Source organism: Elephas maximus, chromosome 11 (assembly GCF_024166365.1).
Source record: "Elephas maximus indicus isolate mEleMax1 chromosome 11, mEleMax1 primary haplotype, whole genome shotgun sequence".
NCBI lineage: Eukaryota > Metazoa > Chordata > Mammalia > Proboscidea > Elephantidae > Elephas > Elephas maximus.
In genome coordinates, this window is record NC_064829.1 from 104727449 (window position 1) to 104749276 (window position 21828).

At 45.4% G+C, this 21828-nt stretch overlaps 1 protein-coding gene across 1 annotated transcript in view; it reads right to left on the reverse strand.

Annotated features, from left to right (window-relative positions):
- RELB (RELB proto-oncogene, NF-kB subunit) overlaps window positions 1-21828 on the reverse strand; it is a 44980-nt gene that overhangs the window by 13397 nt on the left and 9755 nt on the right. The window contains exons 5-8 of the mRNA XM_049902419.1: window positions 4747-4904; window positions 3753-3844; window positions 3471-3602; window positions 2377-2481 (exon numbers count right to left, since the gene is read on the reverse strand). Of these exons, the coding sequence (XP_049758376.1) occupies window positions 2377-2481; window positions 3471-3602; window positions 3753-3844; window positions 4747-4904 (487 nt within the window). The remainder of the gene's footprint in view (window positions 1-2376; window positions 2482-3470; window positions 3603-3752; window positions 3845-4746; window positions 4905-21828) is intronic.

Consider the following 21828-nt stretch of genomic DNA (forward strand, 5'->3'; position numbering starts at 1 on the left):
AGAAGTATTGATGCACTCAAATTGTGGTGTTGGCAAAAAATTTAAAAAAATGAATATACTGTGGACTGCCGGAAGAACAGACAAGTTGGTCTTAGAAGAAATGCAACCAGAATGCTCCTTAGAAGGGAGGATGGCGAGACTTCAGCTCGCTTACTTTGGTCGCGTCTTTGGGAAAGACCAGTCGCTAGAAAAGGACATCATGTTTGGAAAAGCAGTAGTTGTTTGTTGCCATCAAGTTGATTTCAACTCATGATGACCCCATGTGTACAGAGTAGAACTGCCCCATAGGCTTTTCAAGGCTTTGACCTTTCAGAAGTCAATCACCACAACTGTCTTGCCAGGTGCCTCTGGGTTATTTCAGGCCACCAACCTTTCAGCTAGTAGTCAAGCGCTTAACTGTTTGCACCACCTACAGACTCCTAGCAAAGCAGAGGGTCAGGAAAAACGAGGGAAACCCTTAGTGAGGTAGATCGACCCAACAGCCAAAACAATGGACTCAAACAATGGACTCAGACGATCATGAGGATGGCACAGGACCAGGCAACCTTTTGTTCTATTACCCATAAGGTCACCATGAGTCGGAGATGACTCAACAACAACTAACAACAACAACCAGCTCCAAGCCTGGCACACTCAGAAAGTCCTCGGTAAACACCAGTGCTATAGTTGTGGTTCTTGGGCCGTTGGGATCTCATCTCATCCCCACAGTCCGTTTCAGAGATGAGTAAATGGAGACTCAGAGCAGTGAAATCACCTGCCCAGGATGGGCCAGTGAATGAATGATGGACGAGAACTCACACCCACCTCTAGTGTTCAGCCACACCTGGAGCAGTTTCCCTGCCCTGACCCCCAGTTTCCGGGTCCCAGCCCATCTCCTCTGCAGTCCTCAGCTCTCAGCTCAAACAGCACATCCTCTGAAAGGCCTCCCTTGATAGCTCAGTCTGGTATTTCCACTACTCTAGCTTAGTGCTTTGTCTTCTTCCCTCTCAGCACTTACATTCATGATCTTCCTCTCTTCCCCTCCCTCCCACTGGACTGAGAGCACATGAGGACAGGGCTGGGGCTGTCTTAGTCACAGCTGTGTCCCCAGCACTGCCCAGCACAGGGTCTGGCAGAGAGAAGCCACCCCATAACCATGTGCCTATTCATTTAGTCATTCATTCGTTCAAAATTGTGTTAGAATTCCATGTGAGCCTGAGCATACAGGCTTTAACTAAGTCTTTGTACAGGAGGGAGTCAGTAGGTGAGTCAGTGAGTGAACGAAGGAATCAGCTGTATCTGATTCCGAAGTCAGAGTTCTGGATCTAGCCACTCCACGCGCCAGTTAGCCAGCTGCTCCTCATCCTCTGATAGGGGTTGATTTGTGTCCCTCAAAAAGATGTTCAAGTGGGGCAACTCAGTCAATAAGCACAATATAGTTTACTAAGTTCATGTTCTACACCCTAGTTTGGTGAGTAGTGTCTGGGGTCTTATAAAGCTTGTGAGTGGCCATCTAAGATAAAACCGTTGGTCTCTACTTGTCCGGAGCAAAAGAGAAGAAAACCAAAGACTCAAAGAAGAAACTAGTCTACAGGGCAAATAGTCTACGTGAACTGCAGGCTCATTTACCCTGAGACCAGAAGAACTAGATGGTGCCTGGCTACCACTACTGACCATTCTGATTAGGAATACAAGAGATGGATCCTGATAGAATGGCAAAAAAAAATGTGAAACCGAACCTCAAATTCATTTAAAAAAACAACAAAAACCAGACCTGGTTGAGACTGGAGGACTCCCCAAGACTGCTGCCCTGAGACATTCTTCAAACCTTGAACTGAAATTAACCCGAGGTCACCTTGTAGCTAAATAACAAATTGGCTCAAAAAACAATGAGTATCACCCACAAGTACTGTTTCTTTAAAAAAATCACCTATACAAGACCAAACTGTCACAATTTATATAGAAATTATTGAATGAGAACCTAAACTGCTGTGTAAACCTTCACCAAAAACACACAAAAAAAATTCTTTTTTTTAAAAAAAAAAAGAGAGCAAGAGACACAGATACAGAGAGACCTAGAAGGAACACAACCATGGGAAGACGGAAGCAGACATTGGAGTGATGCTGCCACAAGCTAAGGAATGCCTGAGGCCACCAGAAACTGGAAGAGACCAGGAAGGATCCTCCTCTAGAACCCTCAGAGAGAGCCCGGCCTTGGTGACACCCTGAATTTGAACTTCTAGCCTCCAGAACCGTGAGGCAATACGTTTCTGTCATGTTAAGCCACCGGATTTGAGGCAACTGGTTACGGCAGCTCTAGGAAACAAATGTACCCTCTCACCCTCCTGGGCTCCCTGGCTACTGGCCTCGGCTGGGCTCACTGCCTGGGCCCCTCACCTTTCTGCACCTTGTCACACAACAGGTAGAGCTCTTCACCACCAGTACACGGCCCGCTCTCCTTGTTGACCCGGCAGATCCTCAGCTCTGACGTGTTTGTGGACTCTGGGAGGGAGTGAGCGGAGAGGCATGTAAGAGAACTGGGGATGCAGTCATCACAGATGCCCCGGGCTCTGGGGTGGAGGGAAATAGAGATGGCAAGACCTGACTCTCCTGGGGCCCACAGTACAGGTGGAGGACAATGAAGCTCAGATGGGAGGGGCTAACGGGCAATTGGGAGTCCCTGGGTGGTGCAAATGGTTAAGCATTCAACTATCAGCTGAAAGGATGGCAGTTCGAATTCACCCACAGGCACCTCGGAAGACAGGCCTGGTGATTTGCTTCTGCAAAGTCATGGCCTTGAAAACCCTATGGAGTGCAACTCTACTCTGCACACACAGGGTCACCATCAATCAAAATCAACTCAATGGCAACTAACAACAAGAACAATAACAAAGAACAGCCTCACAAGTCCTTCTCCATGCTGAGGTCTGATCCGTGTCTAGAGAGGGCCAAAAGGGAGACCCTCAGGCTTTGGGGAGAGCTGGTGGGGTCAGGGGTCACAGAAGGGTTCCTGGAGGAGGGTTAATGCCCTGAAATCTGTAGTGGACAGCTGTTGTCTTGCTTGTCCAGTGATGGATCTTTTCTTCATAAAAGAAAGAGTTAGTATGTATGCTGCCTCTTCCCTGGGGCAGCCTGGTACAGTTTTACAGGTTGTGCACTGCGCAACAGTAGGAAGTCCCATTTACATAGGCTACATAGTAAATCCTGATCCCTGAAATTGAGCAGTCCACAACATGCACAACCATACAGGTCAACCCCGCCCATCCCATGTGTTGAACACAGATAGGATGTTCAGAGCTGTGGCAGCTATGTCATGACCATGAGGGAAAGACCAAGAGAACCTGATATTGCTGAGTAGCTGAATCGTGCAAACAGACATAAGAATTGAGATAAAAATAAATAACTCTCTGCTTGTTTATACCTCTGTAGGTGGGGCTTTCTGGTACCTGTGGTCAAGGAGAATCTGAATGAGCACAGCACCCCCAACTCACTCTTGTCATAGACGGGCTCGGAGAGCACAGGGTCCATCCGGCACATCTGTCCCTGCTGGTCTCGATACAAGGCCTGGAAGCAGATCCTCACAACATTCATGTCCACCTCCTGATGGTTCTTCAGGGACCCAGCTGTGGGGGAGGGGTGGGAAGGCTGAGTGGGAGGGGACACCCTGGGGGTGGGGACAGAGGGAAGAGATGGGGCCTGGAGAAGGTCAGGGGCAGGCAGAGAGGGTGAAGGGCTTGGGGGCACAGGGTGACCTGCTAAGGCAGGGGGCTCACCGTTGTAAGGGTCGATGCCCAGTTGGATCTTGCGCTCAATGGCGGCCTCAATCTCCTTCTTTCTCACACACTGGATGCCCAGGTTGTTAAAGCTGAGTGGCCCGTGGCGGGGGAGGGGGGACACCCGTGAGGGACAGGCAGCAGCCCTGACCCACGGGAGCTCCGGCCAATGCTGCCTCAGGGCTCACAGCTTTGAGGGGCTGAGACACCCCAGGCCAGGGGTCCCAGCATTAGGAGGGGCCTGAGGTTCAACCCCTCAGGGGTGTCAAGAATTCTTTTTTTCTAATTTAAAAATGATATGAAATAGCTTACTTATATTGAGAAACTAATTTTTTTCAATAATATTTATTTTTAGCCCACATGTCAGAAGGATATCTTTATAGGCTCATTTTCTTATATAACTGTCATAGCGTGAAGTCACGTCTTAGGAAAAATCAGCAAGAAAAATAAGTAATACCAAAAAAACAAAAACAAAACCCATTTCCACCGATTCTGACGCATAGCGACCCTACAGGACAGAGTGGAACTGCCCCATAGGGTTTCCAAGGAACAGCTGCTGGATTCGAACTGCCAACCTTTTGGTTAGCAGCCAAGCTCTTAACCACTGCACCACCAGGGCTCCTACGTAATACCAAAAAATAATACCAGTTTACCTGAATTAAAGGATTATATTTCAACAGGCACACTGAAAAAGGCTTTTTAGTTGCTCATTTTGAGAGTGTCTCTAAGTCTCTCGGAGCCTCAGTTTCCTCGTCTACAAAATGGGGAGAAGTAACATGTGTGGGACAGGGTTCCAGGCCTGGTACAGCCCTGATTCTAAGTGTAGGTAAGCCCCTCCACCACCTCCCAGGCCTCAGTTTCCCCATCTAGGAAGTACAGCCGGTCCCTCCCCTCTCCACCCTGAGGTTTCCCTGGGGGATCCTCAGTCCCTCAGAATCTCCACAACCAAGGGTCAGGGGTCAGGGTCAGGGGTCAGGGATCAGGGGTCAGGTACCTGTGCCGGGGGCTGACGTGAGGCCGGAGCCGCACCCTGCAGACGCCATCAGTGCAGTCTTTCCCCACAAGGCTGTGGGGGTGGACCCGGTGAGGCCAGTCCTTCCACACCAGGCACGCTGTCACCTCCACCTCCCGCAGCCCTCCGCAGTCCCGAAGCTGCAGGAAGACCGGTGCTGTCTGGGGCCCCAGCGCAGATGCCTGTACCCACCTGAACTCCGTGGGACTGTCATTGGCAGCTCACCACCCCTGTTCCTCATCTTCCACCAGAATATGATAGTGGAATAATTTGCAAAGGTGTTTCCTTAAGACCTTTCTAAGACCCTAACGGGGGATAGTGGTGGCTTAGTGGTAGAATTCTCACCTCCCGTGTGGGAGACCCGGGTTCAATTCTTGGCCAATGTACCTCATATGCAGTTGCCACCCATCTGTCAGGGGAGGCTTAAGTGTAGCTATGATGCTGAACCGGTGTCAGCGGAGCTTCCAGACCTAGACAGACCAGGAAGAAAGGCCTGGAGATCTACTTCCTAAAAGCAGCCAGTGAGAACCCTATGGAGCACAACAGTCAGATCCCCAAATGATCACGGGGATGCTACGGGACCAGGCAGCATCTCGTTCCATTGTTAAGGTTTTTTATTTTTGGCTTGTGACTCTGGAGGCCCCATGGGTTACACAGTACAACTAGTCCATAGGGTTTTCTTGGCTTTAATCTTTACAGAAACAGGTTGCCAGGCCTGTTTCTTCCATGGTGCTGCTTGGTGGGTTTGAACCACCAACATTTTGTTTACGAGTTGAGTGCAAACTGTTTCTGCCATCCAGGGACCTTGCATTTCAGTCCATTGTGCATGGGGTCATGATGAGTCGGGGGCTGACTCGACGGCAGCTAACAGCAACAACAAGATCCTAAGCCTCTTCCTGAGGCTTCAAGTTGGTGGCCTGGGGGCCCTACGGATATACTTTCTTTGGCCACTTAGAGGTCTGCACAAAGGGTCTCCAAGTAGCACCCCACAAATGACTTACTAATTACAAAGAGAGAAGGCACCTTTACAGGGTACAGACCTGATGGACACCGCCTAAACCAAGTGATCAGACTCAAACCTGGGAAAAAACCATTGCCCTGGAGTCAACTCTGACTCATAGGGACCCTATAGGACAGAGTAGAACTGCCCTATAGGGTTTCCAAGGCTGTAATCTTTACAGAAGCTGACGACCACGTCTTTCTCCCACAGAGTGGCAGGTGTATTCGAACCGCCTGCCTTTCAGTTAGCAGCTGAGAACTTAAGCACTGCACCACCAGGGCTTTTTGATCAAATTCAGCATCACCAATGTTGGGACAAAATGACTCGATGCTCCTAAGGGGGCGCACCAGGAAGGTCACAGTATCACTTCTGTGACCTCCCTGCAAAGGAGCATCCCCGAGGGCAGTGAGGGAGTCCTGGTACCACGGTGGTTAAGAGCTCAGCGGCTAACTAATAGGTTGGCAGCTTGAATCCACCAGCCACTCCTTAGAAACCCTATGGGGCAGTTCTACTCTGTCCTATAGGGTCGTTATGAGTTGAAATCGACTCAACAACGGGTTTTCCTTTTTTTTGCAAGGCAGTGAGGTTATGCTGTTGTTGTTGGGTGCTATTCAGTCAATTCTGACTCACAGCAACCCCGTGTGACAGAGCGGAAATGCCCCCGAGGGTTTTCTTGGCTATAATCTGGACGGGAGCAGATTGCCAGGTCTTTTCTCCCACAGCGCTGCTGGGTAGGTTAGAACCACCGACCTTTCGGCTAGCAGCTGAGTGCTTAACCACTGCACCACCAAGGCTCCTTAGAGGTTACGTGAAAGGGAGAAGAAAATTCAGAAAAGGAGGAAGAGAATGGGTGCACAATCTGAATGGAATCAACGTCACTGAATTGTACATGTAGAAATTGTTGAGGTGGCATATGTTTTATTTTGTATCTTTTCACCAAAAAAAAAATTCTTAAAGGTGCACCCTCTGAATTTAACCATGAAGAAACATCAAAAAAACTAAACCAAACCAGTTGCCGTCAAGTCGACTCCAACTCATAAGGACCGTGTAGGACAGGGGAGAACTGCCCATAGGGTTTCCAAGGAACAGCTGGTGGATTTGAACTGCCGACCTTTTGGTTAGCAGCCAAGCTCTTAACCACTGCACCACCAGGAAAGAAATAACCAACCAGATTCTAACTCCTGGCGACCCCATGTGTGCAGAGCAGAACTGTTCCATAACGTTTTCAAGGCTGTGACCCTTCAGAAGCAGATCACCAGGCCTGTCTTCCAAGGCGCCTTGGGTGGGTTTGAACTGCCAACCTTTCAGTTAGTAGTCGAGCACTTAACCATTTGCACCACCAGGGACTTCACAATACATAAATTATAGCTCAAGCTTTAAAAAAAAAAAAAGGAGCAAGACAAAAGAGACCTGCCAATCAGATACGAAGTATGAACCTTGGCTGGGTCCGGAGTTGACGGGGAAGAAAAACCTACAAAACACATGTTGGGGACAGCTGGGAAATTTAAATCTGAACCGTGGATTAGATGATGATACAGAATTTTTGCTCATTTCTTAGGGGTGATAAGAATATGGTAGCTGCATAGGAGTCTATTCTTCGGAGATGCATGTTGAAGCGACATTATATCTGGAAACCCTGGTGGCACAGTGGTTAAGAGCTACAGCTGCTAATCAAAAGGTCAGCAATTCGAATCCAACAGGCACTCCTCGGAAATTCTGCTCTGTCCTATAGGGTTTCTACAAGTCAGAATCAACTCAATGGCAAGGGGGTTGGTTTGGAACATTATATCTAAAGGAGTCCTGGTGGTGCAGTGGTTAAAGTGCTCAGCTGCTAACTGAAAGGTCAGCGGTTCGAACCCACGGGCCACTCCGCAGGAGAAAGATGTGGCAGTCTGAGCCTGTAAAGATTACAGCCTTGGAAGCTCTATGGGGCAGCTCTACTCTGTCCTATAGGGTCTCTGTGAGTCAGAATGGACTTGACAGCAGTGGGTTTGGTTTGGTTAACCTTATATTTACGACTCATTTTTAAGTGGTTCAGCCCAAGTTTAACTTTTTACTAACATCAGCACCTTCTCATCAATTTAAAATGAAAACTCTGTGTGTGTGTGTGTGTGTGTAGTGCGAGACAGATAAGCCAAACATGGTACAATGTCAACTGGCAAATCTAGATGAAGGGCATACAGCTGTTCGTTGTACTACTCCTTTAACTTCTTTGTACACTTAAAATTTTTCAAAATAAAAAGCTGGGAAAACTTTCGAGTCCACATTTAAAAACTGCAAGATATCACGTTTTTTCAGATTTCCAGACACTCTTAAAAAAAAAAAAAAAAAAACCCAAAACCAACCAAACCCATTCCCACAGGATGGGTCCCGACTCATAGAGACCCTACAGGACAGAGCAGAACTGCACTATAGGGTTTCCAAGGCTGTCATCTTTACCGGAGCATACTGCCACGCCTTTCTCCCACAGAGCGGCTGATAGATTCAAACCGCCAAGCTTTGGTTAGCAGCTGAGCACTTAAACACTGAGCCACTAGGGCTCCTTAAAAATAAAAAAATTTAGAAAGTGGAAGTCATGGCCACCCGGGCTGGAATTCCTGCTCAGCAACCACAGGTAGCGGCAGATAAAGTGGCAGAGACAGACCCACTGGGCCATTTGGCTTCCCTGGGTCACCCCAGAGCCCTGTCGGCATCTGAGGCCTTCTACAGCTAGCTCTGACCTTCGGCAAGGCCACTCCTATAAAAATCCAACAATTAACCAGTGAATCAAAGTAGAGGAGTGCTGCCCTCTAGGGGCCATTTGTAATAAACCCGTTGCCCTCGAGTCAATTCTGACTCAAACCGACCCTATAGGACAGAGTAGCTGCTGGGTTTGAACTTCATATCTTTTGGTTAGCAGCTGTAGCTCACCGTAGCTCTTAACCACTGCGCCACCAGGGCCCCTAACAGAAAGCCTGCAGGTTCAAGGTCGCCCAGTGGCACCGTGGAAGAAAAGGCCTGGAGATCTGCTTCTTGTAAGATTGTTTTTGCTGGGTGCCATCGAGTCGATTCCAAGTCATAACAGTCCCATGTGACACAGCAGAACAACCCCATAGGATTCTCTTGGCTGCAATCTTTACGGAAGCAGACTGCTAGGTCTTTCTCCCACAGAGTCACTGGGTGGGTTCAAACTGTCAACCTTTCAGTTAGCAGCCAAGCACTTAACTGTGGCACCACCAGAACACCCTCCATTAAGACTACAGTCAAGAAAACCCTGTGGAGCAGTTCTGCTTTGTAACACATGGGGTCACCGTGAGTCAGAACTGACTCAATGGCAACTAACAACAACGTTGGTTAACACAGGGTCCCCTGGTGCTGCAAACAGAGTACTCAGCTGCTAATGGAAAGGCTGGAAGCTCAAGTCTACCCTGAGGCACCTCAGAAGAAAGGCCTGGCAATCTACTTCTGAAAAATCAGCCACTGAAAACCCCATGGAGCCCAGTTCTACTCTGACACACGTGGGGTCACCACGAGTCTAAGTCGATTTCATGGCAACTGGTTTATTTTTTGGTTGACCCTGTGATGGGGACCCATAGCAGGTAGTAGACAGGGCCAGAGATACTAGACAGCCTGCAACACCAGAGCCAGTGCCACACAACCGTCCTGTGTCCTCCCAGGCTTCTGAATGTCCTAGCGGACATCCACGTCAGTGACCAAACTGTTTAAAACGAGCAGAGCCCAGAACTTAGCTAGCTCCGTTTTACATATATGGTGTCTTTTTCCCACAATTTTAATACACGTTGAATATGCAACGACTGACTGAAGCCATCATGTTACTTGAGGGAAAACTGGACTTTGTTTAGAACAAGAGTTGCTTGACGCTTTGGAAAATCCAGTTACCAATGGCAACCCCGCATGCGGCATTTAAGTCGCCAAGTTCGCATCATTGGGTCAGGCTGCGTTTGTAGCTGCCACATTAACAAGGAGTCTGCTACAGTCGCAAGCACCTGCCTCCTTCATTATGTTTGCCGCGGGACTGTGACAAAGCATTAACGTACAAATAGATGTGCTTATGTGGTTGTTATTGGTCATTGCCATCAAATCGACTCCGACTTGTGGCAACTTTTCTTATAACAGAAGGAAACACTGCACTCTCCTGAGTCATCTTCACGATTGGAGGTATGTTTGAGTCCATTGGGGTTACTGTGTAGTGTCTTCCAGCCTAGGAGGTTCATCGTTCAGCACTCAATTGGACAACGTTCTGTTGTAATCCATAAAGTTTTCATTGGCTGATTTCTGGAAGTGGATTGCCAGGCCTTTCTTCCTAGTCTGTCTTAGTCTAGGAGCTCTGCTGAAATCTGTCCACTATGGGGGATCTAGTGGCAGAGTTTCCAGCAACAGAGTTTCCAGCAACATAGCAACACGAAAGCCACCACAGTACGACAACTTGACAGACGGGTGATGGAAATATGCTTACATAATGTAGTAATTTCCTTTTATTTCTCCTTTATTTTACAGTTATGGCATTATTGATTTTGGGGGTGACTATGAAAGGAGCCCTGGTGGCGCAGTGGTTAAAAGCTCAGCTACTAACCAAAAGGTTGGCAGTTTGAATTCACCAGCCGGTCCTTGGGAACACTAGGGGGCAGTTCTACTCTATCCTATAGGGTTGCAGTGAGTCGGTATGACTCACAGCAACAGGTTGGGTTTTTTTTTTTTTGGTTTATGAGAGAAGAAAGACGCTCTGGTGGCACAGTGGTTAAATGCTCAGCTGCTGACGGAACGATTGCTGATTCAAACCCACCCAGCACCTGCAAAAAGGCCTGGCAACCTGCTTCCATAAAGATTACAGCCAAGAAAACCCTGTGGGATAGTTCTGCTCTGTCACACGGGATTGCTATGAGTCGGAAAAAAAACTCCACGGCACCTAACAACATCAACAACATGAGTGGTCAAAAAAAAAAAGAACCAAACCCATTGCCATTGAGTCGATTCCAACTCACAGCGACCCTATAGGACTAGAGTAAAGCTGCCCCATAGGGTTTCCAAGGAGCACCTGGTGGATTCGAACTGCAGACCTTTTTGGTTAGCAGCCATAGCTTTTAACCACTACGCCACCAGGGTTTCCGACATGAGTGGAAGTAGGTAATATTATCTGTACATTTCATTGAGTCAAATAGGGCTAAAGCCATTCATTTAACCAGTTCCCAGCTCTGATATGAGGAGATTCCGAAAAGCTCGGCATCACCAGTCTCAGGATTTATGAAAACTCCACGGCCGAAAGCATTCCATCCTTGAGATGCCACATGGAGTGCTGGATAAAATGTGTAACCTTGGAGTAAACCAGACCTGGCGCCAAACCCAGGCTCTGCCATTGGCCGTGTGTGATAAACCTCTCTGGTCTTACTGCCCTCATCTGTAAAATGGATATAATTAAGCATACAAAGCACCTGGCACACAAGAGCACTCAGTAAAGGTGATTACAGGTAGTCTCTGACTTTTGACGTATTCGAGTTACGACGAACCACACTTACGATTGTTCTTTTTTTTTTTTTTTAAAATCTCATTGTTAGTAATGGAAACCCTGGTGACACAGTGGTTAAGAGCTACAGCTACTAACTAAAAGGTTGGCAGTTCAAATCCACCAGGCGCTCCTTGGAAACTCCATGGGACAGTTCTACTCTGTCCTACAGGGTCGCTGGGAGTCGGAATCGACTCGACGGCAATGGGCAAAATTGTTAGCAATACATTCCAAAGTGTAATTTGCTGATTTTATCATTCTCAGATGTTCACTCACAGCTGTTAATTTTATGATTTATTGTTCAAAGCTTTGCCAGATATATAATGACATGGATAATAAAAGGCAATAATAACGAAAACTAAAAAACAAAAAAAGAGGTATTTGACTTAAGTCAGAATCAACTTACAATGGAATTTGTCAGAAGAGAACCCCATCATAAGCTGGGGACTACCTGTATTGCTAGAGGAAACTCACTGTGTGTCCCTGAGCAAGTAACATACCCTCTCTGAGCCTCAGTTTCTTCGCCTGAAGGATGAAGATAAAAATCCTGAATCCAGATATCAAGACAGGTCATCCCTATTGTTGGACATTTATCGTCCTGACTCAATGAAACTGAAACCAACACGGAGCCAGAAAAACTGCTGCAAATTTTACAAATTAAAAGTTCTAAGAACCAACAGGAGCTCCTGGGTGTTGCAAACGGTCAAGTGCTCAACCACCAGCCAAAAAGTTGTTGGTCGAACCCACCCAGACGTACTTCAGAAGACAGGACACCAGAAGTAGAGGGTCAGCGAAAAAAGGAAGACCCTCGATGAGATGGACTGACACAGGGGCTGCAACAATGGGCTCAAACATAGCAACAATTGTGAGGATGGCGCCAGACCGGGCAGCGTTTCGTTCTGTCGTACATAGGGTCGCTATGAGTCAGAAGCGACTCGGCAGCACCTAACAACAACAACAACAAATAAAGGACATTCTGGGGACAACCGGGGCCATTAGAATATAGACTTAATATTAGATAATATCCTTGTATGAACATTACATCTCTTCAGCATGATAATGGTGTTGTGATGATGCAGGTCTTACACTGTAGAAAAACGTCCTTGTTCTCAAAAGACACATGCCAAAATATTTTGGGTGAGGTGTCATCATATTCCCAACTTACTTTTAAATCTCTCTGATAAGGAGTCTCTGGGTGGCACAAACGGTTATGTGCCCTGCTACTAATTTACCCAGGGGCACCTGGGAGGAAGGGCCTGGCAATCAGCTTCCAAAAGGTCACAGCCTTGAAAACCCTACAGAACACCTTGCACCAAAACTAACCCCTGAGGTCACCTTGTAGCTAAATAACAAATTGGCTCAAAAAATAAACCAATGCCGCCAAGTAAAAAAAAGTGTATAAATTGTTAGATGGGAAACTAATTTGCTCTGTAAACTTTCACCTAAGCAACAATAAAATGTTCAAAAAAAGATGAATATGAATAAGTACTGTACTCCTTTAAAAAATCACCTATATGAGACCAAATGGTCAACAATTACTTTAAAACAAAGATGAGAATGTAAGGGGTCAGGGAAACTAGACGCATGGAGACAGACCAACCAGAATGGAAATAACGTGACTGTTTAGGCATTGTGAAGAATGTCACCAACGTTACTGAACAACTTGTGGAGAAATTGTTGAATGGAAACCTAAACTACTGTGTAAACCTTCATCAAAAACACAGTTTAAAAAAACAACCTTATGGAGCAGTTCTACTTTGACACACATGGTGTTGCCATGAGTCAGAATCCATTCAACAGCAACTAACAACAACATTGTTGTAAAGTGTCCTTGATCTCAAAAGATACACACCGAAATATTTTGGGTAAAGTGTCACCATGTCTCCAACTTACTTTCAAATTTCTCTCTATAGATCTCTACATATACAGAGAAAGAGAGACAGACAGACTGAAAGACATAAAGTCAATGTAGCAAAAGTTGTACTCTTCTTGGAAACTTGAAGTAGGTTGAAAACTTTTCAAAAGAGAACTAGATGGTGCCCGGCTACCACCAATGACCGCCCTGACAGGGAACACAACAGAGTCCCTGACAGAGCCGGAGAAAACTGTGGAGCAGAACTCAAATTCGTGTTGAAAGACCCAACTTAATGGTCTGACCCAGACTGGAGGAACCCCCGAAGCCATGGCCCCCAAATGCTCTGTTAACCCAGAACTAAAACCATTCCCACAGCCCACTCTTCAGACAAAATTAGACTGGACTATAAAACATAAAAAAATACTGGTGAAGAGTGTGCTTCTTAGTTCCAGTAGATACACAAGACCAAATGGGCATCTCCTGTCCGGAGGCAGGATGAGAAGGCAGGAAGGGACAGGAGCTGTTGAGTGGACACAGGAAACCCGGGGTGGAAAAGAGGAGCATGCTGTCACATAGGCCACGTAACAATATGTATATAAATTTTTGTATGAGAAATTAACTTGAGCTGTAAACTTTCACCTAAAGTACAAAAAAAAAAAAATTGCCTCCCCCCAATCCTCACCACAACTGCACAATTCCTGAGAAAAACCAGTCATTTGGCACAAGCATATCAAAGTAAACCATGTTTTTAACTAAAACGTCCCAATGACTGCATGCCGCTCTTGGCCACACTCCAAGACTCCTGGAGACCCCATGTGGTACAGAGTAGAACTGCTCCATAGGGTCTTAAAGGGTGTGATCTTTTGGAAGCAGGTTGCCAGGCCTTTCTTCTGAGGCACCTCTGGGTGGGTTCAAATCACTTGTGCCACCCAGAGACCTACGGCCACATTAAAAAAAAACACTGCTGTTGAGTCAAATCTGACTCAGAGTGACCCTATAGGACAGACTAGAGCTACCCCATATGGTCTCCAAAGAGCAGCTGGTGGATTTGAACTGCTGACCTTTTGGTTAGGAGCCGAGCTCTTAACCATTATGCTGCCAGGGCTCCAACCCCTATATTAGCTGGAGCCAAATAAAATAACAACCAACCAATAAATGGATCCTGATAGAAGGGGAGAAGAATATGGGACAGAACTCAAATCCTTGAAAAGCCCTGACTTCCTGGACCGGTTGAGACTAGAGGACTCCCTGAGACTACTGCCCTGAGATACTCCATAAACCTTCAGCCGAAACTACCTCCTGAGGGCACTTTCTAGCTAAATAACAGGCTGGCTCGTAAAACAAAGAATATTACCCATGAGTAGTACACACCTTTAAAAAACCATCTATATGAGACCAAATGGTCAACAATTACTCTAAAGCAAAAATGAAAGGGTAAGAGGATGGGGAAACCAGATTACTGGAAGAGAAACATCCAGGAGGGAATTAGGAGAATGTTGACACATTGTGAAATATGTAACCAATGTTTCTGAACAATTTGTATAGTAACTGTTAAATGGAGCCAATGTCTCTGAACAATTCATACAGTAATTGTTAAATGGGAGCCTAAACTTTTACCGAAAACACAGTAAGTTAAAAAAAAAAAAAATGACAGCAAAGAAAACCCTATGGGGCAGTTCTACTCTGTGACATGGGGTCACTATGAGTAGGAATCGACTTGATGGTACACAGCAACAGCGGTTAGAAGGCGGTGAGAGAGGAGGTGCTAGATAGGAGGGGCAGTGGGACCCAGACAACCAGAGGTCTTGGAGGCCCTGGGGGGAGCTTGGGCATCCTCCCCAGGGCACTGGGGAGCCTAGGAAGGCTTCTGAGCAAAGGAGTTGCGGAGGTGTAGTGTTAGGGAATTTGGAGGAGACTGGAAGCTGGAGCCCCGGGAGAAAGCTGTGGCCAGCACCGCGGCTGAGGGAATGATTGGTACAAAATTCAGGTTCAAGAACTAGTTGGGTACTTTAAACCAAAAATATCCTCTGAAGTCTTTGTAAAACCAAACAATAGTCAGCTTAACTAGTAAAGAGCATCTGCCTTGAGTGTTGTGCTCTTTTGAGATCTATCTAAACCAAAAACCAATTCCACTGCCCTCGAGTCGAATCAGACCCATAGACACCCTATAGGACACAGTAGAACTGCCCCATGGGGTTTCCAAGGATGTAAGATTTACGGGAGTAGACTGAACTATCTTTCTCCTGCAGAGCAGCTGGTGGGTTTGATAAGCAGCCGAGTATTTAACCACTGCGCCACCAGGGCTCCTAAGATCTATCTATAGGTGAACGAATTGACAACAGTGATTTGAAAGATTAGATAGGAACCTTAGAGGGCAGCGAGTTTATGTTAATGGTAGGAACAACTCAGAAAAGGAGGGTGAGAATGGTTGCACAACTCAGAGAATGTAATCAAAGTCATCGAATTGTACACGTAGAAACTGTTGAACTGGTGTATCCTTTGCTGTGTATGGAAACCCTGGTGGCATAGCGGTTAAGAGCTACAGCTGCTAAACAAAAGGGCAGCGGTTCAAATCCACCAGGTGCTCCTTGGAAACCATATGGGGCAGTTCTGCTCTGTCCTATAGGGTTGCTACCAGTCCGAATCAACTCGATGGCAACGGGTTTGGTTTTTTTTGGTTGCTGTGTATATTCTCAACAACAACAAAATAAAATTTAAACAAAAAACAATGATTTGGGCAAAGGTCCAGAAGCTTGTGAAGGATCTGTGTTGGGGAGGTGTGAAGAAAGAGACCTCTCAGACACAGCAGAGAGAAACACTAGCCAGCACAACCCCCAAGGAGGGCAATTTGGGACTATCTGTGAAATTGTCTTTGACCTACACTTGCGCTGACAGAAATTTATGTGAGACATACATGAAGGAAATTAATAGATCCTTATTTTGTAAAGGAGGAAACTGAGGCACTGAGGGACTGAGTAACCTGCCCAAGGTTGCACAGCCAGTAAATGGCAGAGCTGGGATTCCAACCTGGGTACTTTGGTTGTCAAGTAAAGTTCAAGGTAAACCAGGAGGCTATACACCATTATGAGAAATAAGAATTTTGATAAACATTGCCCAAATGTCAGGAAGGAGGCCTTTCTCTGAAGACCCTTTTGAACCTTTTTTCAACCTCGAGCCAGATAACAGAATTACTGAGTCCGGCAATACCACCAGCAATAACTATACACGTATGAATAAATGATTAAGCACTTGACTACTAGCCAAAAGGTCAGCGGTTTGAACCCGCCCAGAGGCACCTCCGGAGACAGGCCTGCAGATCTGCTTCTGAAAGGACACAGCCTTCAAAGGACTAGCGGACCACGTGAACCACAGCCTCCACCAGCCTGAGCCCAGAGGAACTAGATGGTGCCCAGCGACCACCACTGACCACTCTGACAGGGATCACAATAAAGTGTCCCGGACAGAGTGGGAGAAAACCGTAGACAAAATTCAAATTCACAAAAAAGACCAGACTTAGGGTCTGACAGAACTAGAGGAACTCCGAGGCTATGGCCACCGGAAACTCTGCTAATGCAGAACTGAAGCCACTCCCAAAGTCCACCTTTCAGCCAAAGATTAGACAGGCCTATAAAACAAACAATAACACACATAAGGAACATGCTGCTTAGATTAATCAAGTAGACGAGACCAAATGGAGAACACCTGCTCAAAAGCAAAGACGACAAGGCAGGAAGGGACAGGAAAACTGGATGAACAGAAAGGAAACGGGGAACCCAGGGTGGAAAGGGTGAAAGTGGACATATTACAAGATTGCAACCAATGTCATAAAACAGTGTGTGTATAAATTTTTGAATGAGAAACTAATTTGCTCTGTAAACTTTTATCTAAAGCACAATAAAATAGAAACAAAAGAGAAAGAAAGGACACAGCCTTGAAAGCCCTATGGAGCAGTTCTACTCTGCACACAATGGGTCGTCATGACTCTGAGTTGGAACTGACTGGACGGCAACTAACAGCAACAACATGTGTATTTGAACAATTTTTTTTAAAAAAACATGTTGCCATTGAGTTGGTTCCAACTCAGGGCAACCCCATGTGTTACAGAGCACAGCTGCTCCATCAGGTTTTCTTTTTCTTTAATTTTTATTGTGCTTTAAGTGAAAGTTTACAAATCAAGTCGGACTCTCATACAAGAATTTATAAACACCTTGCTATATACTCCTAATTGCTCTCCCCCTAATGAGACAGCACACTCCCTCCCTCCACTCTTTCTTTTCCTGTCCATTTGGCCAGCTTCTGACCCTCTCTACCCTCTCATCTTCCCTTCAGAAAGGAGATGCCAACATAGTCTCATGTGTCTACTTTATCCAAGAAGCTCATTCTTCACCAGTATCATTGTCTTTCCCATAGTCCAGTCCAATCCCTGTCTGAAGAGTTAGCTTTAGGAATGGCTCCTCTTTTGGGCTAACTGAAGGTCTGGGGGCCATGACCTCTGGGGTCCTTCCAGTCTCAGTCAGACCATTAAGTCTGGTCTTATGAGAATTTGGGGTCTGCAACCCACTGCTCTCCTGCTCCCTCAGGGGTTCTTTGTTTTGTTCTCTGTCAGGGCAGTCATTGGTTGTAGCCGGGAACCATCTAGTTCTTCTGGTCTCAGGCTGATGGAGTCTCTGGTTTATGTGGCCCTTTCTTTCTCTTGGGCTCATAATTACCTTGTGTCCTTGGTGTTCTTCATTCTTCTTTGCTCCACGTGGGTTGAGACCAATCGTTGCATCTTAGATGGCTGCTTGCTAGCGTTCAAGACCCCAGACGCCACTCTCCAAAGTGGGATGCAGAATGCTTTCTTAATAGATTTTATTATGCCAGTTGACCTAGATGTCCCCTGAAACCATGGTCCCCAGACCCCCGCCCCTGCTACTCTGGCCTTCAAAGCCTTCAGTTTATTCAGGAAACTTCTCTGCTTTTGGTTTAGTCCAGTTGTGCTGACCTCTCCTGTATTGTGTGTTGTCTTTCCCTTCACCTAAAATAGTTCTTATCTACTATCCAATTAGTGAAAACCCCTCTCCCTCCCTCCCTCCCTCCTTCTCCCCTCTCATAACCATCAAAGAATATTCTCTTCTCTAAAGTATTTCTGAAGTTCTTATAATAGTAATCTTATACAATATTTGTCCTTTTGCAGCTGACTAATTTCACTCAGCATAATGCCTTCCAGATTCCTCCATGTTATGAAATGTTTCACGGATTCATCACTGTTCTTTTATCGATGCGTAGTATTCCACTGTGTGAATATACCATAATTTATTTATCCATTCATCCGTTCATGGGCACCTTGGTTGCTTCCAACTTTTTGCTATTGTAAACAGTGCTGCATGAACATGGGTGTGCATATATCTATTCGCGTAACGGCTCTTATTTCTCTAGGATATATTCCAAGGAGTGGGATCGCTGGATCACGTGGTAGTTCTATTTCTAGCTTTTCAAGGAAGCACCAAATCATTGTACATTCCCACGAGCAGTGCATATGCGTTCCAGTTTCTCCACAGCCTCTCCAACATTTATTACTTTGTGTTTCTTGGATTAATGCCAGCCTTGTTGGAGTGAGGTGAAATCTCACTGTAGTTTTGATCTGCATTTCTCTAATAGCTAATGATCGTGCGCATTTCCTTATGTACCTGTCAGCTACCTGAATGTCTTCTTTAGTGAAGTGCCTGTTCATATACTTTGCCCATTTTTTAACTGGGCTATTTGTCTTTTTGTAGTTGAGTTTTTACAGTATCATGTAGATTTTAGAGATCAGAAGCTGATCGAAAATGTCATAGCTAAAAACTTTTTCCCAGTCTGTAGGTAATCTTTTTACTCTTTTGGTGAAGTCTTTGGATGAGCATAAGTGTTTGATTTTTAGGAGCTCCCAGTTATCTAGTTTTTCTTCTGCATTGTTAGTTATGTTTTGCATACTGTTTATGCCATGTATTAGGGCTCCTAGCTTTGTCCCTATTTTTCCTTCCATGATCTTTGTTGTTTTAGATTTTATATTTAGGTCTTTGATCCATTTTGAGTTCGTTTTTGTGCATGGTGTGAGGTATGGGTCTTGTTTCATTTTTTTCCGGATGGATATCCAGTTATGCCAGCACGATTTGTTAAAAAGACTGTCTTTTCCCCATTTAGCTGACTTTGTGCCTTTGTCAAGTATCAACTGCTCATATGTGGATGGATTTATGACTGGATTCTCAATTCTGTTCCATTGGTCTATGTATCTGTTGTTGTACCAGTACGAGGCTGTTTTAACTACTGTGGCGGTATAATAGGTTCCCCATAGGGTTTTCTTGGCTGTAATCTTTAGGCAACACGCGTCGGGGCTTCCATGTTGCTGTGATGCGGGAAGCTACACCACAAGTATTCAAATACCAGCAGGGTCACCCATGGCAGACAGGTTTCAGCTGACCTGCCAGACTAAGACAGGCTAGGAAGAAGGACCTGGCAGTCTAATTCTAAAAAGAATTAGCCAGTGAAAGTCTTATGAATAGTGGCGGAACACTGTCTGATACAGTGCTGGAAGATGAGCCCTCCAGGTTGGAAGGCACTCAAAATACAAAAGGGGAAGAGCTGCCTCCTCAAAGTAGAGTCAGCCTTAACGACATGGATAGAGTAAACTTTCAGGACCTTCATTTGTTGATGTGGCATGACTCAAAATGAGAAGAAACAGCTACAAACATGCATTAATAATCGGAACCTGGAATGTACAAAGTATGAATCTAGGAAAATTGGAAATCGTCAAAAATGAAATGGAACGCATAAACATCGATATCCTAGGCATTAGTGAGCTGAAATGGACTGCTATGGGCCATTTTGAATCAGACAATCATATAGTCTACTATGGTGGGAATGAAAACTCGAAGAGGAATGCCGTTGCATTCATCACCAAAAAGAATATTTCAAGATCTATCCTGAAGTACAACGCTGTCAGTGACAGGATAATATCCATACGCCTACGAGGAAGACCAGTTAATATGACTATTATTCAAATTTATGCACCAACCACTAAGGCCAAAGATGAAATTGATCGAACATGCAATCAGGATACATTGATAATTATTAGTGACTGGAATGTGGAAGTTGGAAACAAAGAAGCATCAGTAGTTGGAAAGTACGGCCATGGTGATAGAAATGACACCAGAGGCCACATGACAGAATTCTGCAAGACCAGTGACTTCACTGCAAATACCTTTTTTCAACAACGTAAATGGCAACTATACACATGGACCTTACCATATGGAATACACAGGAATCAAATCAACTACATCTTTGGAAAGAGACAATGGAAAAGCTCAATATCATCTGTCAGAACAAGGCCAGGAGCTGACTGTGGAACAGACCATCAACTGCTCCTATGCAAGTTCAAGTTGAAGCTGAAGAAACTTAGAACAAGTCCAGGAGAGTCAAAGTATGACCTTGAGTATACCCCATCTGAATTTAGAGACTATCTCAAGAATAGATTTGACACGTTGAACACTAATGACCGAAGGCCAGACAAGTTGTGGAAGGACATCATACATGAAGACAGCAAGAAGTCATTAAAAAGACAGGAAAGAAAGAAAAGACCAAAATGGGTGTCAGAAGAGACTCTGAAACTTGCTCTTGAACGTTGAGCAGCTGAAGCAAATGGAAGAACTAAGGAAGTACAAGAGCTGAAAAAAAGATTTCGAAGGCCAGCTCAAGAAGACAAAATATTATAATGACATATATAAAGACTTGGAGATAGAAAACCAAAAGGTAAAAACACACTCAGCATTTTTCACGCTGAAAGAGCTGAAGAAAAAATTCAAGCCTCGAGTTGCAATAGTGAAGGATTCTATGGGCAAAATACTGAGTGACACAGGAAGCATCAAAAGAAGATGGAAGGAATACAGAAAGTCACTATACCAAAAAGAAGTGGTCGACTTCAACCATTTGAGGAAGTAGCAAATGAGCAGGAACCGATGGTACTGAAGGAAGAGGTCCAAGCTGCACTGAAGGCACCGGTGAAAAACAAGCCTCCAGGAACTGCCAGAATACCGACTGAGATGTTTCAACAAACAGACGCAGTGCTGGAAGTGCTCACTCATCTATGCCAAGAAATTTGGAAGAGGGAGAGCTACCTGGTCATCTGACTGGAAGAGATCCATCATTTATGCCTATTCCCAAGAAAGTATGATCCAACCGAATGCAGAAGTTATCAGATAATATCATTAATATCACACACAAGTAAAATTTTGCTGAAGATCGTTCAAAAGCAGCTGGGAACTGCCAGATATTCAAGCTGGATTGAGAAGAGGACGTGGAACCAGGGATATCACTGCTGATGTCAAATGGATCCTGGCTGAAAGCAGAGAACACCAGAAGGACGTTTACCTGTGCTTTACTGACTGACTATGCAAAGGCATTCGACTGTGTGGATCATAACAAACTATGGATAACACTGAGAAGGATGGGAATTCCAGAACACTTAAATGTGCTCATGAGGAACTTGTATATAGATCAAGAGGTAGTCGTTCAAACAAAATGAGGGAATACTGCATGGTTTAAAGTCAGGAAAGATGTGTGTCAGGGTTGTAACCTTTCACCATACTTAATCTGTATGCTGAGAAATAATCCGAGAAGCTGGACTATATGAAGAAGAACACGGCATCAGGATTGGAGGAAGACTCATTAACAACCTGAGTTATGCAGGTGACA